General features: G+C 37.3%; 1 protein-coding gene across 1 annotated transcript in view; it reads right to left on the minus strand.

The window, feature by feature from the left end:
- LOC144435302 (bone morphogenetic protein 1-like) overlaps positions 1-16,926 on the minus strand; it is a 91,269-nt gene that overhangs the window by 68,355 nt on the left and 5,988 nt on the right. The window contains exons 5-15 of the mRNA XM_078123897.1: positions 15,793-15,958; positions 11,966-12,065; positions 11,000-11,344; positions 10,231-10,394; positions 9,059-9,080; positions 8,189-8,287; positions 7,060-7,219; positions 2,303-2,439; positions 1,314-1,457; positions 937-1,136; positions 23-179 (exon numbers count right to left, since the gene is read on the minus strand). Of these exons, the coding sequence (XP_077980023.1) occupies positions 23-179; positions 937-1,136; positions 1,314-1,457; positions 2,303-2,439; positions 7,060-7,219; positions 8,189-8,287; positions 9,059-9,080; positions 10,231-10,394; positions 11,000-11,344; positions 11,966-12,065; positions 15,793-15,958 (1,694 nt within the window). The remainder of the gene's footprint in view (positions 1-22; positions 180-936; positions 1,137-1,313; positions 1,458-2,302; positions 2,440-7,059; positions 7,220-8,188; positions 8,288-9,058; positions 9,081-10,230; positions 10,395-10,999; positions 11,345-11,965; positions 12,066-15,792; positions 15,959-16,926) is intronic.

Here is a 16,926-nt window from a genome sequence, read left to right on the forward strand (position 1 = left end):
TTGACTTACTGGGCCTGCCTACCTTTTGCTGATGAGTAGATGGTGTAACTCAACACAAAACTTGGCTGGAAGTGATCTCGATAAAAACTTCTTTTGGGATGAAATCGAACAAGAACAACAGAAGTTTGCAGTGTTACCATTGGGGGCAGTATGGAGCCGCAGAATTTACCAGCTGATTCCTAACAACAGAGAAAGGAAGGAAAGAAAGTATAAAATTAGGTATTGAATAAACATCATGAATAAATATAACATTATTTCATTCTCTGTCTTTCCATATTACCTACAAACAAACACATGTACATGAATGCAGGAGTGAATATACAACATTTTACATTTGTACACGTAGCCATGTACTGAAACACAAAACAAAATGCATCAAAGATGGTGGCGGCCGTGGTGATGATGATGACGATGAGAATGACAACAGTAGTGGTTGTGGTAGTCATGATGATGCTGGTGGTGGTAGTGGTGGTGGTGGTGGTGATGATGATGATGGTGATGATGATGCTGGTGACAGTAGTGGTGGTGGTGGTCATGATGATGATGCTGGTGGTGGTGGTAGTGGTGGTGGTGACGATGATGATGATGTGATAGTAGTGGTGGTGGTGGTGGTGGTAGTGGTGATGATAGTGGTGGTGGTGGTCATGATGACAACAGTAGTGGTGGTGGTGGCAGTCATGATGATGATGCTGGTGGTGTTGGTGGTGGTAGTGTGGTGGTGGTGATGGTGATGAGATGATGATGATGATGATGATGATGATGATGATGATGATGATGATGATGATGAAGATGGTGGTGGTGATGGTGATGACAACGATGATGATCATGATGATGATGAATTTAAAGATTACAGCATTGCTACAATGACAACAAATTGATATACTTGATGTATTAATCAACAAACAAAAACCGGTATCAGTGAAATATCTCACTTACTTGTCGCAAGCCTAATAGAAACTCCACATATACATCGCAAGATTCCATTTCTTCTAATCGAAAAGATGTAAAATACAACATGATGTGTTGCTTATCAGGTACTCTGATCTCCCACATACAAGTCTGGGTCACCTCTAGAGGGTTTAGTGACGATACAGAAACCATACCTCTAACAGACGACAACATATCGCCACACTGATCTATTGGAGATAAAGGTAAACAATGCTCAATACACCGCTGTTTGACAAGGTCAATGATATGAAATGTTTTGTTTAAAAAAAATAGGCAAAAATTTGGGAATTCTTTCTAACAGTCTTTTTGACTTTGTGATCAGAAATTTTCATTTGAAACTGAAAACTGACACGATCAATACCAACCTTTATATTCAACCCTCTTCACGTTACAATTGCGGCCATCTTCTGCTAACTCATAACCATGGTAACAGTTACACACATAACCAGGAACCATATTATGACAAGAATGTTGACAATCATCAATTCCCAAAGCACACTCATCTGAATCTACCTAGAAATTAAAATAATAAAAACAATGACAGAAAAACAACGGTAATAATCTTTATAGCCCGGATATGGGTTTTAAGGACTGAGGTCGTGCAGCAGAAGGGCCTGACTTTAGGAGTGCCTGTAAGCTGTACTACTGAGGTCCACAAAACACATATCTGGGCCATAAAATTTTCATCATATACCCTATGTAGTGGCATGGAAACATCATGTAAATCACATAAATTGATTATAAGTGAAACATTATTTTTGCAAAAAAATGTACCACAGTAATTATATTGAGGACAAATCAAAAACCAAATCACTGAGCAAATGGATATCAACAAGCACGCCACTTACTATATTGAATCAAATCATGCCATGGCGTGATATGGAAAATTATTGCATGGGTTCAATACATGCACGCTCCATTGAATTGTATAGGAAGAGATACTGGGTACATATGATAATGCTAGATGAGGATTTCACCTTAATATATACAACTGACTCAACCCACTAAGATAATGTGTCAATCAATCATGAAATATTTCCCTTTGTGACTGGCTGATCCTGTCTAACGGTCAAAAAGCCCCAATCTCATTGGTTGATTCTGATCACATGATGACACCACTGACATCATCCTTAGGTAGATTTAAAACCCACAAAAAATTCGTGTCCTGTTTTCTGGTCAACACTTCATTAAAGTGAAATATTGAATTCAAAAGTTTGAGCAAGTGTTGAGAGGATGTAGTCGAAAATCAACCAAGAACAAAAATCATGGTATAGAATTCTACTCTGCAGATTAATTAATCTATATTCAACTTATCTGAAAGGAAAGTACTTTGATACTTTGACGTAATACTCACCAATGCCGTATGATACATACAACAGATTTCTAAAATCTGCTTTCGTTGTTGATGAGTCGACACGTAATTCTATGACCATCTGATGGTAAGATGATACAAGTGGTGGTGGTGAGCTGTTACAGTACTTGCCATGGAATCTATTGGTAGAATGTAAATTGAAGGGTTATCATCACATGCCAACAAAATACATTGATACTTTAACCATATCACTTTTCCTTTAAATTATACTACTTTGCCACAAAACTGCACTGATTACTCTATCAATCTACAAACTTTCAACAAGTGACGGCGGTGAGCTGTTACAGTACTTGTCATGGGGGTCTATCGATGGAATCTAAACCTAAAGGTTATCATCACATGCCAACAATTTGTTTTGAAATACATTGATACTTTAACCATATCATTTTTCCTTTAAATCATTCTACTTTGCCGCAAAACTGCACTGACAACTCTATCAATCTACAAACTTTCAACAAACTGTAGTGGATAGCATTTTACAGAAACAGGAAATACTGGGAATTGTTTCAAGTTAATCAATACAACACAGCATGGATCTATATACAAAACCCAAACATTGTTTTCTTGCTCTGTAAGCATGTTGTAGTTCTCAACTTAAGAGTGTTGAATTTAGTCTTGCATATTTCAGATGAAACACTCAGCTTTCACCAGCTGTTATTGTCTGCATGAACCATGTATGGTAAGAGTTGATGAAAGCCGAGCGACTTCATCAAAATATACCTGGTGACGAAACAATGTTCTGAGTCCTGAACTACAAGTACTACAAATCTATATGTGTGTCATTGTCTATTGTCTGCAAAATCATCACTATGTATAACTGTGGAATATCATTTTACTTTTTATCTATATATTTGTCATTTGTCTGTTTCTCCTTACTGTTGATGTCTGATTGAAAAGGTCATTCATATCTCAAAAGTGGAATATCGATTATGTTGACATGAAGTTTACGGCCAACACATTTATGTTGACATGAAGTCTACGCCCATAACATCTATGCTGACATGAAGTCTATGGCCAACACTGCTAAATATCTGTATTAACACCAAGTTTATACCACCCTACTCTTAAAATCTCAAATAACATCGATATGAAGTCTACGCCCAACACTGCTAAATATCTGTTGACATGAAGAATACACTGCTAGATGTCAATTGCATCAATGACACATACCACTCCCTACTCTGATAAATCTCTATTCTATTGATATGAAGTGTACACAGCCCTGCTCTACTCACTCAACCTCAAAGTTGTAAACCACAAACTAGATTATACAGATCATATCTTGAGCTGTTGCAGGTCTGGTATGTTAAAGAGTTCAACAAACTATCAATGACATAACTTTTGGTACTGAAAATTTCTACTCGACACAGAGTCAAGAAATTTCTTAGAAGTAAAAAAAATCCCAAATCTTCATTGATGTCTCATCAGCACTGTCAGGGATGTACTACAAATGGGCTATTGTCAGAAATGTCAGCTAAAACTTGGGATTTGCTTCCAAGAATATTGTTTTTGACTCCGTGAGTAGAAATTTTCATTACTAAGTTTTAACCCACAGTCCATGAACATTCATTCTGGCACACGTTTTCTAGTCCAACACTCACAACAATACAATCTTTGTGAAATTAAACCACATAGTCTAACATTGAAGAAATTGTCAGTGGTACAGTTGCTTGTATTGTTGTCATTATCAATGCTTTATGTAGAATAAAATACTGACATTGCTGTGGGTAGAACATCTTTCTTTTCTCTCACTTTTTAAACTTTTCAACAATTTGTGTAATAGTTTGTATCCAAAGTGTACCTTAGAATTAGCATTCAACAAGCGACCTATCGGTCAGAATAGCTCCGCTGTTTTTTTTTTAATTTAATTTTTTATTTTGGTGACATGTAGAAGTGGTTCAGGTCTTCAGCTCTTCGAGTCACTATGCAGTTTTGTTTTAGCGATGCAATAAAGTGGTTAGTGGTTTCATATGATGTCTCACTATAAAACACATTTTACACAGAAGTTGGTAATGTATTGTACTTTTATACCATAGTCACCATTTTATAACAAAAATCTACTGTTATGAAAAATTGCACAAAATCTCAGAAAAAAATGACTGGGAAATGCACACAAGAAAAAGAAAAAAAGAGGATTTTGAGGTTGGCTATAAGTAATTCCAGTGTCTTACAGCTGTAACCCTGGAAAATTTTAATGAAGAATGAAATAAACTAGGGATCTAAAATAATTTTGAGGCAATTTGAATTTCAATTTTCTAACAAATTTACAAAGTCAACAACATTCAACTTGTTCTAGTTGTGGTAGATATATATAGGGAAGAAATGTATTAATCGCCATCTTAGTTTCCGTACGGCGACAATCTCAAGTACCCGGAAGAGTCATTCTCAGCCATACGTTACAGTGGTAACACTCGTTCATGTTCGGTTACCTTTCACAAAGAAAACACAACGAAATGGTTGAAATGGTCTTTTTTTAATTTCTTTTCATCACAACAACAAAATCTGCGTGATCAAAAGTGTTGTAAACTAAACCAGAAAGAATTATCGGACTGGCTAAACTTCCCGATGAACTGGAAGGTCCTACTACTTCCAAGTAAGCCTCGATAGTACTATAGTACGTGAGAAAATCGTCTCAAACTAGCGATACAACTTTCAAAATATAACTTGACATGTCTTCATTTGTTAGAGTTATACAATTCAAGACGGGTTTTCACTCGAAAACAACAATTCTGTGAATAATGACACTCTGAACGCAGCGATTTCTCGGACGATGTTACCACTGTAACGTATGGCTGACAACGACTTGCTTCCGGGTTAGTCCCTCGTGCATACGGGTGGATTGTCGGCGATTAATACATACATGTACATGTACATCGTCTGATATTTTAATTCACAGTGTTTTTTGTGACCGGCGCCTGTCAGCAGACTCTGCCATTTTTTTCATCATTCCATTGTATTTAAACCTTGTACTTGACATTTCGCAATATTTATAATTCTCAACAAAATACCTCAACATGCCTCACTTCGCTCGTACTCAAAGCAGCCCCGCACGTAGTCCTGCTTGCATACGGAGGAATTCGGGACTCGATTCTGACAATTGTCCCTCCCCCTCCGGTGTTTAGAGTCAAGTCAGTAATACAGACTCGTGCACCCGAGGACTACCCCGCGCGGTATGATCACTGACACTGATGACATGATGAGAGAGAACCTTTTCGGATTTACATGTAAAACGGGGAAAGATACGCAAAACATAATGCAAAGTCTGAAGCCAAATTAAAGTTGTAATTATTTTAATTATTTTTACTTGCCAAATATTTGCATTTTGGAAAGGCAAGACACGTTCATGTCGTTTAACTTTACATGTGAACTGTCGGCCATATTTAAACTTCAACCGCATGCCTGGCATGCCCTTCCTTAAGCAAGTTGTCTGAATTCTGGTTCACTGTCATTCCAAATTGCACGACAATATAGAATTAACCACAAGTTACATGTTATCTGAAAACATCACACTTTTATAGTGGGTCTGAAGTGTGATTTTAGTGAGTACTAAGAACGTCCCGTGTTGATACTCAAGATACTTGCTGTGGAAAATCGCTCGGTCGAATGAGGTCACCTTCAGCTTCTGGTCGAATCAGGATAGAGTATGCAAATGAGGATGTTGCGGATTGGCTGATAATGTAGAAGGGTGCTGAATTGGATTTGAAGTTTACAACCCTGTTTCGAACAAACGCTTGTCATTTGGGCGCCCAATGCGTAGAATTATGACTATAGCACATATTACATTGCTTGTTTGACGTCAATAGTGTCTTTTGAAAAGTGGCAGTTTACTTAAAGTCTCGTCGACTGATTTCCAATATGGCGTCGGTCATTATGCTCATTAACATATTCATTTTTTTTTCAAATTACAAAAAAAAAATCATAAAAAATAAAAATGAGGATGTGCTGACTTGAAATTAACAAATCTGAGTAAGCTACCCCCTGCGCATCAACACGCCAGATATCAAAGCAATCTAATAAGAGGTTTTCAAGGAGTTGATGAAAATGACATTTTATGAAAAAAAATCATAAAAAATTGAAAATGGCACAGATCAACTTGGCATGAACAAATCTGAATAGCCTCCCCCCAGGGAACATGCACACCAAATATCGAAGAATTCCGACTGTCACTTATGGAGTAGATAGTAAAAATATAAAAGTTTGACGGACACCTATGATTCACTCTACTCTCTATACCTCAATACCCACCTATACCTAAAGCTACGCTTTCAGCTTTCGCTGACAGCGGAGCTAAAAAAAAGACAATTAACAAAACAAAAACACAAACAACAAACACACCATTACAGTGAAAAAAATCTCCTGAAAGAAAGATTTAAAGCTCAGATACACACATACTCGTGGTATGTGCACAAGTGTTTATAAGTAAGCGTGCAAATACCCCCCCCCCCCCCCCCCCCCCGAGTACTCACGTGGCATGGGGTTGTTTATTATTACATCTATGTTTCTCTGAAATGGCAAATTTCCATAAAAATACAGCGCAATCATGTGATTTTGTGTGTAGCGAACAATCGCATCCTCATTTGCATATCATTTGCATGCAGGTATGCAATAATGTTTTCGGTATTGCACTGCAGTGAAAATATCACTAGCATGCACACACACCCGTACAAGTAATCTCTGGTAATAAATATATGGAGTCTAACAATCATAAAAAGAAAAAAAACTGACACACAAAACATTACCTTGAGTGTTCCTGTAGCCAAATTGTATTCTTTGTGATGTTGTTTTCTGTTATTCCTGTTAAAGCAGTTTCATAGACCAGTAGATAGCTTCTTTCACAGCCCTCACTGTACGGTATGTTCAGATACACATCGTTTAGAAAGATTTGATCACCTTCATTCCCTGAAGAGAAATACATCAAATGTTAGTATGTATGTCAGGTAAGACAAACCCTCCAATAGTTGCAACCAAATTCACCAACACCATGTAGTATGTCTGGTGACCTTGTAGCATGTACAATAGGATATGATATAATATGATATCTTGTATTACCCAAGAGTGCCTGTGTGGTACCTGGTGTGTGTGTGGGGGGGGGGGGGGGATTTGCACTCATCATGACAGTCACAAACCATTAGCGGTCCAAGTGCAACAAACCCGCGGGCTTGCCTGGCGAAAACGGGTGTCATAAAAGTTGTTTGCATCTCTAAAGCTGTTTGTAGCATTACTTATAATAGCCTAATAAATTGATAACAACTGATATAAGACAGAGATAAGGTTTGCCTCAATTGCAGTCCATGCAAACGGCCGAATAGAGGTTTTACAGCTGTTTACTTGTGTTATGTAAGAGCCCATCATCACATGTGTAAATATTGGTACTCTTTGATAACAAGTCAACTTGCTTGGCTAATGGCTTGTCCCAGTAATGTACTTGCAAGTACTTGTGCAAAATACCGCAAGTATGCCACACATGTCTGGTGACCATGTAGCATGTCTGGTGACCTTTCCAATAACTAGTGCCTCAACCAACTCCCTTATTGTAGTCTACATTGAATAAACCAACTACATTCTCATTCACCAACATCCTGAGGAGGATATCCTGTAGCATGTCATATAAGACAGACCTTTCTGATAAACAGTGCCCCCAACCAGCCACACGGTTACAGCCTACATTGAATCAACCAGCTATATCCTGCAGCATGTTAGATAAGAAGACTTTTCCAGTAGACAGCACCCCCAACCATCAAGGCTATAGGCCCGCCTTGAATCAACCAGGTTTAATCCACCCGCGTCCTGTGGCATGTCAGACGTAACATGAAATGGACCTTTCCGATAAATAAAGCCTCCAACCCACCACACTGATTATAGACCTACCTTGAATCAACCAGCTGCAATCTAATTCACCCACATCTCGTAGCATGTCTGGTAAGACTGATATGGTACCTCTGGTAGAGTTCAAGAATCCACCACATTCTAGGAAAACAATTTCAGATCACACTCGGTTAAATGTGCAAAATTATATCATATTATTTGTCTTGTCAATGATGTGCAATTATGTCTGCATTTATAACATACCTTTTACTTGAACATGACTTTGTACGATTTTAGGGGTGTAAATGCCTGTTGCATTCTAATATTATTAAAACGTACTTATGCTATCATTCACTATACCGACAGAACTCAAACCTGCTATTTAGCAAAATACATGAACAATTCGATGACAAATTATTTTACATACAATATAATGCCGAGGAAACCCCTTATGTTGTCAAGGGTGCTTATAAAGCCAGGATATTATTTTAATGTTACCAGTACAAAGCAGTTGATGATTAGAACATAAATATCGATACCATAAAACATTGGCCAGATCTCACCAATAGCTTAAATATACACTGCCTTGTTATACTCCTATTCACTGAGGGTGACTTAGTTGTTTTGCGCTAGCAAGCAATAACTTAGGTACACCGTGATAGGGCACCCTCGTACATCGGTCAACCCCTTCCCAGAAAGGAGGACAGCGAGGGCTGAACGTCACAACGTATCATACAATCTACAAGCAATATTGTTTAGATTCACTTCACTAGTAAATAAAACTGTATAGTTTTACATTTCACAAGAACATTGTAAATGAGCATACCAGACACTGTGATAACTTTTAGAGGGTACACGTTTATACAGAAAATAACATGTCCATGGTGTCTAGATTACTGATTTCAAAAAAAGAGAAGAGTTTTAACCACATACCTGGGACATTTCTCTCTGTAACCTACAAGAAAACACACGCTCCATGTTCACAGTTGATGTATTAAAAAGACAAGTTGAGTTTATATAAGAGATTTTTAAATTTTGTTTTGTGATGTAGACATTTTTAGAAGTAGAACCAGTTAATAGTGAAATGTGATGCACTCTTATGTTTGTGTGCAGAATGACCAATCTCTTCCAGGATCCAGGGATATTTGTTACAAAAAAAAAATAGCGAGGTTGGTTTGTCATGCATGTTTTAGTTCAAATGGATTTGAGCATTGCGGCTTTTTATACAAATCATACATCAGTAAGTTACAGACCTACAGATGTAAAATTATTTGTGATGACATTAATACATGCATGCAAATATGTGAATGTATCTGTTAAGTATGTAAATGTGAAGAAATTTGCATAACAAAAGGACATGGATGTAAGTAAACGGACAAAATAGTATGTATAGTTGTGTGTGGGTGACATGAAATGTACATTTGCATAGCATCAGAATAGCAAAATGAAATATATATGTATATATATATATATATATAAAGATAAACTTGAGTTAAAATGAATATAATGATGTATACATATTATCAGCATTGACATCAATCAGATAGTTCCTATTTTTGGTCAGACTTGCCAAGCAAATGGTTGACATGGTGGCGGATGAAGGCAAGGAACATTGAGCATATTTTTTGCACTATTACAGCCAAGAAGCAAGTTTTTATTTAATCATATAGTTTACTTCTTACATTGTAAATTGAGAAGGATCATTTAGCTTATACAAGCTGGGATGAAGGCAGGAATTGCTTAAATGAGGTGGGGGTGGTTTAATCGGCTTGTCGCAGACTGCCTTCCACATCAGGAACTGATCCTGGTGGGGTGTCCACAGTCTCGGGGTATTCATTTGTGTATCCTGCTTGTGAGGGACTTATACTTCCCCCTTCAGGAGCTGATCCTGTTTTGGAGATCCCAGTCTCATTGAATTCATCAAGCGGATTAATGTATTCCACCTGTGGTGGGCTACCCTCCCCTTCAGTTACTGATTCTGTCGGGGGGATTTCATTGCCACTGTAGTCGTCATTTGAAGTAGTGTTATCTGGAGCAGATTCATCACTATGCAATACTGATAAGAATCTTTTTTGGCAGAAACAAAAATGAAAAAACAAACAAACTTGTTTGCATGGAGCTTGTGTTGTAGTTGACTCCACAGAAGTTGGGTGTGGTCCGAAGTATTTGATAAATTCTGTTGTCCAGGCAGAGTCCCCACTACCAATCGGGAATATTGGATCCCCGCTACCACTCCACGTGAAAGAACTACCAGAGGATTCCAGGGAATCTGAAAATAAATAGTTGTAAGACTACATGTAAGAATTACCGACATGTCTCTTTTTTTTATTAACTATCACTACTTCCCTGACATACAATGAAAATGATGTCACCTGAAACAGTGTTGTCTGACTCAACCACAATCTTTCTTAACAATGCTAAATATATTACCATTGTCATAAAAACACAGGCCTCTTTGTGACAACCACACTACACATGCCACCAAGAGGCAGTTTTTTGTTGCTTCAGCACAAAAATGCTATGCCATGTGATTGACACACACACACACACACACACACACACACACACACACACACACACACACACACACACACACACAATACTGAGAAAGTCACCTATGTAATATTTTGCTGTCTTGACTTTAGTAACAGACACACACACAGGGACTGTGACAGACAGACAGGCAAACAGGCAGGCAGACAGACAGACAGACAGACAGACAGACAGACAGATGCAAACTCACAGACAGACAAACAGAAACAGACAGGCAGAGTCAGACAGACAGACAGACAGACAGACAGACAGACAGACAGACAGACAGACAGACAGACAGACTGACAGACAGACAGACAGACAGAATACCAAGGAAGTCACCTATGTAATATTTGGCTTCAAATCCTGTCTTGACAATTGTCTCATCGCTATGGAATTTCAGCCATATTCCACCTTCCTTAGATACGATTGGTTCAGGCAATTCATCACCACAATATATATCATAAAGTTGAGCCGAGGAATCTGTTCCAAGTCTCACTTCCAAGTAATCAAACAGACACGTCTTTCTGTATTCAATGTCAAAACTCTGGAATTCCAGAAGTATTTGGTGATCGGGTGGGGCATGTATGACCCACTCACAGATATGGTTTTGTGGGTAGTTGTACGGATAGTACGGTGATTTGATTACACCTGTAGGTTCTGTCAAGTTCTGTTTACACTCTGGTACTGGTGAACAAAAACAAAATGAAGTACATAAGTCTAGGCAACCAGGTGAGAATATAAGAACTCTGCTCATACTTCAACCTTTATGTACTGCTGAGAGAGAACACAAAGTCATATACTCACTCAATTCAGAGTTAGTGACTGTAGTTTATAGTTTAACATTCACAGCAGTTTGTGGTTGTTAAAAAAATGGCTGTTTTGTGACAAACTAAGAAATTGTACTTGTAGAGTCTTATATGCAATGGGACCACTTTAGATTTAAAACTTTTGCAATTAAAATTATAACCAGCAATATATTCACTGTTGTATTGCAGAAGGAAAGACTGAAAAGCATAAGGGCAAATACCCTGCGTACCCACACTGATACTCTCATTTGATACGGTTTTGTTTATTACTACATGTGTTATCATTACATATATTTCATCAAAATATAACTTGGCATTCACATGAACACTCACATGCTTATTTGCATACTGGTATTCATACCGTAATGTTTTTGGTGTTGTCACAGTGCGCACACACAATATTAGTGTGCACACACATTGATACCAGTAATCACTTGTACATATTTGAGATGGGAGAGAGACGGACAGACGGACAGATAATATGATGCGAGAGACTTACTGGGACACTGATACAGCTCCCTTGCTTGAATTACATCACTCTCACTAAGTTCTTCTCTCTGTCCAATATCCACATTGTGCATCAATGGTAGAATAGTATCCTGAAAGAAGAAAACATACTGTCATCTATATTTCTTGACCTAGGTCAAAGATCAAAGGTTACAATGTACACTTTAAACACCTGCCTGTCAGGGCTAACAATATATACACCTGATGGTTTAAATGGAAATGAAAGCAAAGCTGATTATATCTTACTAGTATCTGTATGTCTTTATGCTGAGGGAAGCCAAGAAATCACTTTTCACTAACCCTGCAAAGTGTGATATCTCAAATAAAGTTGGCAAATCTGGCTTAGAACTTAGAAGAGGCCAGCTGTACATTGGGGTGAGGTATTCTGGGGGGAAACAAAGTTAGGATCTATAAACACTCCATGAAACAATAGCTTCTAAGTGTTGTTTTGGCAAGAGTCAAAGAGGTGGTTAGCTCCTAACTTTGACTGTTTGCCAGAATACTTCACCCAAGGGTACAGCAGGTAGGCCACTTTAATTTTACACCTCTATCATAGAGAAGTCATGTGATAAAGAATTGGTGAACATGACTTTTCTGAGTCATTTTAAGTCCATACACTTGCCAAGAAACGGAAGATGTATAAGTTAAGTTTGTCATGGTGATAAACTTTCTTTCCAAAGCATTCTAGATTGTATCATTGCAATTATGCCATTGACAATGACAGAAGGCATTGTTAAATTTCATTGATGGCATATGCATCGGCGATAGCATCATACTACAAGTGGAATTCTATATTCCTAACTTTACTCAGGTGAAAAAGCTTATAAACTCAGCTTTAGTATGTCACTTGAAAGATAGAGGTACTGAACAAAATTTGCGGCACTGATGGTTTATTGATTTATTATCTCCAGGGGTGAACAAATCCACTGGTCCTGGGTCCAGGACTAGCAATTGTTTTGGGCGGACTACACAAATTTTACCTTGTAGCACTAATTGTTTCAGCAGGACCACTGGAATTGTTAAGGCACTGGTCTGGGGACCATCAGTTCACAAAATGATTTGTTCACCCCTGATCTCTTTGCTGTTGAAATTTGCAACAGCACAGAGAGTTATTTGCAGATAGTAGCAAATGTGTGTCCAATTATCTTACAAAGTAGAATGCAATGTTGGGTATGTACTTTTACTTTGTCTGATACCAGCACAACTTTGACGGTACACTGTAGGATTCCAAGCTTGCTCTCTCTAAAGAGTTAAATGAACTGATATTGGAACAACTTTGGCAGTTAGGATTCCAAGCTTGCTCTCTCTAAAGAGTTAAATAAACTGATATTAGAACAACTTTGGCGGTTAAGATTCCACAGATTGTTCTCCTTAAACTGATATTGGAACAACTTTGGCGGTTAGGATTCCAAGCTTGCTTTGTCTTTCATCTAGTTGTGTGCCGAAAGATAAGATATCCTGATTGGAATGAAAACTTTCTAGTGTTGATTGTTTGAATAAACTAAGGCAATTCTTAAACCTTACCTAGGGCCAAATACTTTCCACTGTGAACTAATTTTAACAAGAATGACCTGAAAATGACCCAAGAAGGACCTAGGGCCAAATACTTTCCAGTCTGGTGTAACTTTAACAAACATGACCTGAACATGGCCAAAGAAGTATAATACTTTCCAGTATGGTTTAATTTTAACATGTATCATCTGACTATGACCCAGGAATAACCTGGGGGTGAAATACTTTCCTAGTGTGGTTTAATTACTATAATTTTAACATGTTTAATCAGGCGATGACTGGGGTCAAATACTCTCTAAACCTTGGTTTTACATTCACAGGCAAGGCCTGAAAATCGTATGATCTGGAGTCAGCTAGTTGAGTCTAGCAATCGACCTGGGAATGATGCAACCTTTGTCTCACACTATTATCCACCTAACTACATGAGGACTAATTGCACCAGCCATGGAAGTATAACCAATGCACCAGCATACTTCCATGTACCAGCCACTCTTCCCAAAATACAAATAATGTTACATGTCTTGATGTAAGGGACTGTCTAGAATAGGTCAAGGATGCTAAACTGGGGTTAGTTAGTAGGAAGGCAGAAGAACGAGGGTAACGGAAGTTGTTTAAATTCATTTCAGTTGACGTACCTGCACTTTTACATTGTTTTGGTAACTTTCCCCTGAACTGATCAAATATACTTATGTCAAAATGTAGGATTTTTTCCCATATAATTTTCGTGACTTCATACAAATTAATAAATAATATAGCTAATATCAAAATTTGGCATCAAAGTTCATTATCATTTTGGGGACTGTCCACCAAAATGGCAACATTATCTTTACGTCTAAATTTACAATTTTTCACATCATTTTGGTGACTTACACCCGATCTAACAAAACAGCCTTACTTCCAAATTTGGAATCGTTTTTCACATAAAATTTAGTTTGTGACTGTCTCCCAAACTGACAAAACAGCCTTATTTCAAAATTTAGCACCGTTCTTTTCATATTTATAATTTTGGTCATACACTGGGTGGTCAATATGATTTGACACAGACACTTGACAGGATGTGGGTGTGACATCTGTCTCTAGTACATTTAAGTCTGTTCAGTATCATATACAACATGAAAACTGTGGACTAGCTCTATATAGCGTATGGATTGACTCACACACCAACCTTGACCGCTGCAGTATTCTGCCATACACATAGAAAAAAATTAGCATGCATGGACATTCTTGTAATACCTGCAATAGCATTTTACCTCAGCATGCTAGAGGGTCAAAAAGGTCAACGTTTTATCCCATGTATGTCTTTAATAATGCATACTGTATTGAGTCTTGGGTGTTGACCAAGAAATCAAGAATGTTCACTTTATTACACTCCCAGGTGATACAATTCTAAGATGAGAGAGTGTATGAAAATTGTCACTTTGACAAGTCTAAATTAATTCAATATACAGAATGCTTGATATCCCATATCAGACCATAGAAAATACCCTTGCTACTAGTTGTTGGCTTTCAAATCTAGGGATCGGATGGATCACTAGATTTGACAGCCAACTACATGTGTCTTATAGGCTAACAGTTAACAGTTCAAAGAGATTCTGAAGTATCTTATATACCTATAATCATAAGTATTGCTATGGAGAAATCCCTCTATATGTAAAACAGTTTTCTGTATCCTGCCCTGGTACTCTTAATTTCATCACATTTACATGTATCAATCCACTTTGAGATACAGCCTTGGCTTTATCAGTTTTAACTATAGCAAACAGACATTAATTTCAAACATTTCATTTGTATGCTGTCGTAGTAAATCATTTATTTAAAATGTATTTTAGTATTTCATGGGTAAATGATAACACCTTTACATGGGTTTGATGGCCTAATAAAAAAAATTGTGTGGTTCCGATTACACTCAATTTTAGAATAGGTGGGGTAGGTAGATTTTTTATTTTATTTTATTACATTTTTTTTGCATGTGTGAGTGTCTCGTTTTTCATGGTTTTCCAAATGGTCTCTGTGTTGTTTATTTCTTCCTATCAGATGTACTGCCATTACAGATTGGAAGAACAGTTTCATATTGTCTTTTTAAGTTGATGTCAGTTTCTGCATCCACGATTTCACGTGAGACTTCACAATTTTTTGTGATTTTATCATCTTTTTCTCAAATACATTAAAAAAAGTTTAGGGTCGGCAGTGAAAAACTAGGTGGGGTTAGGCCTAATATGTTTTATGGGCCCTTCACCATACAACCTCAGTCACAAATCCTAAATCTGGTCCATAAAGAATATATTACAAAGCACCAATAATACTCACTTTGCCATCTTTGGAAAACGTTTTCCTTGGATAATGCATGATAGAATTATAATCATAAGCCTGGCCGAAAGAGTTGATTTCTAGCGGAGATTTCTTCTCAAAGTGGACCTTGTGGTGCTTTTCAACATTATCATAAAGAATGTCCACAAACTTATCTCTGTCTGGCCTGAAAGCGAAAAAAAAAAATGATCTAGGTCTTTGATTCGAAGAAACATATATCACAAATACCGACAACTTCACTTGAAGGGGAACGCCACTTCAGAAAAAAATCGACATTTTCATAAAGTATAGGTTCTGGAGAGTCATTTCATGATTTTACATCACCTACAATTGCAGAGAAGCATCAAAGAAGCATCAAGTTAATCTTGTGCCTTTATAGGGTATCTTTTCTATGGGACATTGCATCATGAAAATCAGCAGAAATAATATATTCATGATTGCACACTGAATATTCATGAGTCCTGAGTGCCCTATACTCTACAGTGTAAAACATCTCTCATGAATATTCATTTTGCAACTTGAATATATTATTTTGCTGCCTCCCATGATGCAATGCCCCAAAGCAAAGATACCAATTAAAGATACAAGATCAATGTGATTTTTCTTTTCTTCTGAAATTGCAAATAATCATAGGTGATGTAAAATGATGAATTGAGTGTCGAGAACCCATAGTTTATCGAAATGACTTCATTTCCTGGAGTGGTGTTCCCCTTTCAGTTTAGGCAATGCACAGTTGGATAAAGGGAGATGCTAGTAAAGCTTAGAATGTTTTATTTTAAGGAAGCACTGACCAGACAATGGGTGTAAATTAATACTGGGCGTAAAGTGACCATATGGATGCAGATTGGGTATTTATTTTACATTTTTAATTTATAACACAATTGTATCATGGCTTCCTACTTAATTAAGAAATTAATGTGAAACAACATAGGCCAAGTCTGCATTTGTAAATCAATACATTGCAAAAAGCCAAAAAAGTGTAAAACGTTTGTACATACAATAACAAACTTTTTGCACATTTATCAGTCTTTTGCAATTTATTGAGTTACAAATGCAGACTTGGCATATGTTGTTTCACATTAATTTCTTAAGTAGGAAGCCATGATAAAATTCTTTCATAAATTAAAAATCCCA

Source organism: Glandiceps talaboti, chromosome 5 (genome assembly GCF_964340395.1).
Source record: "Glandiceps talaboti chromosome 5, keGlaTala1.1, whole genome shotgun sequence".
NCBI lineage: Eukaryota > Metazoa > Hemichordata > Enteropneusta > Spengelidae > Glandiceps > Glandiceps talaboti.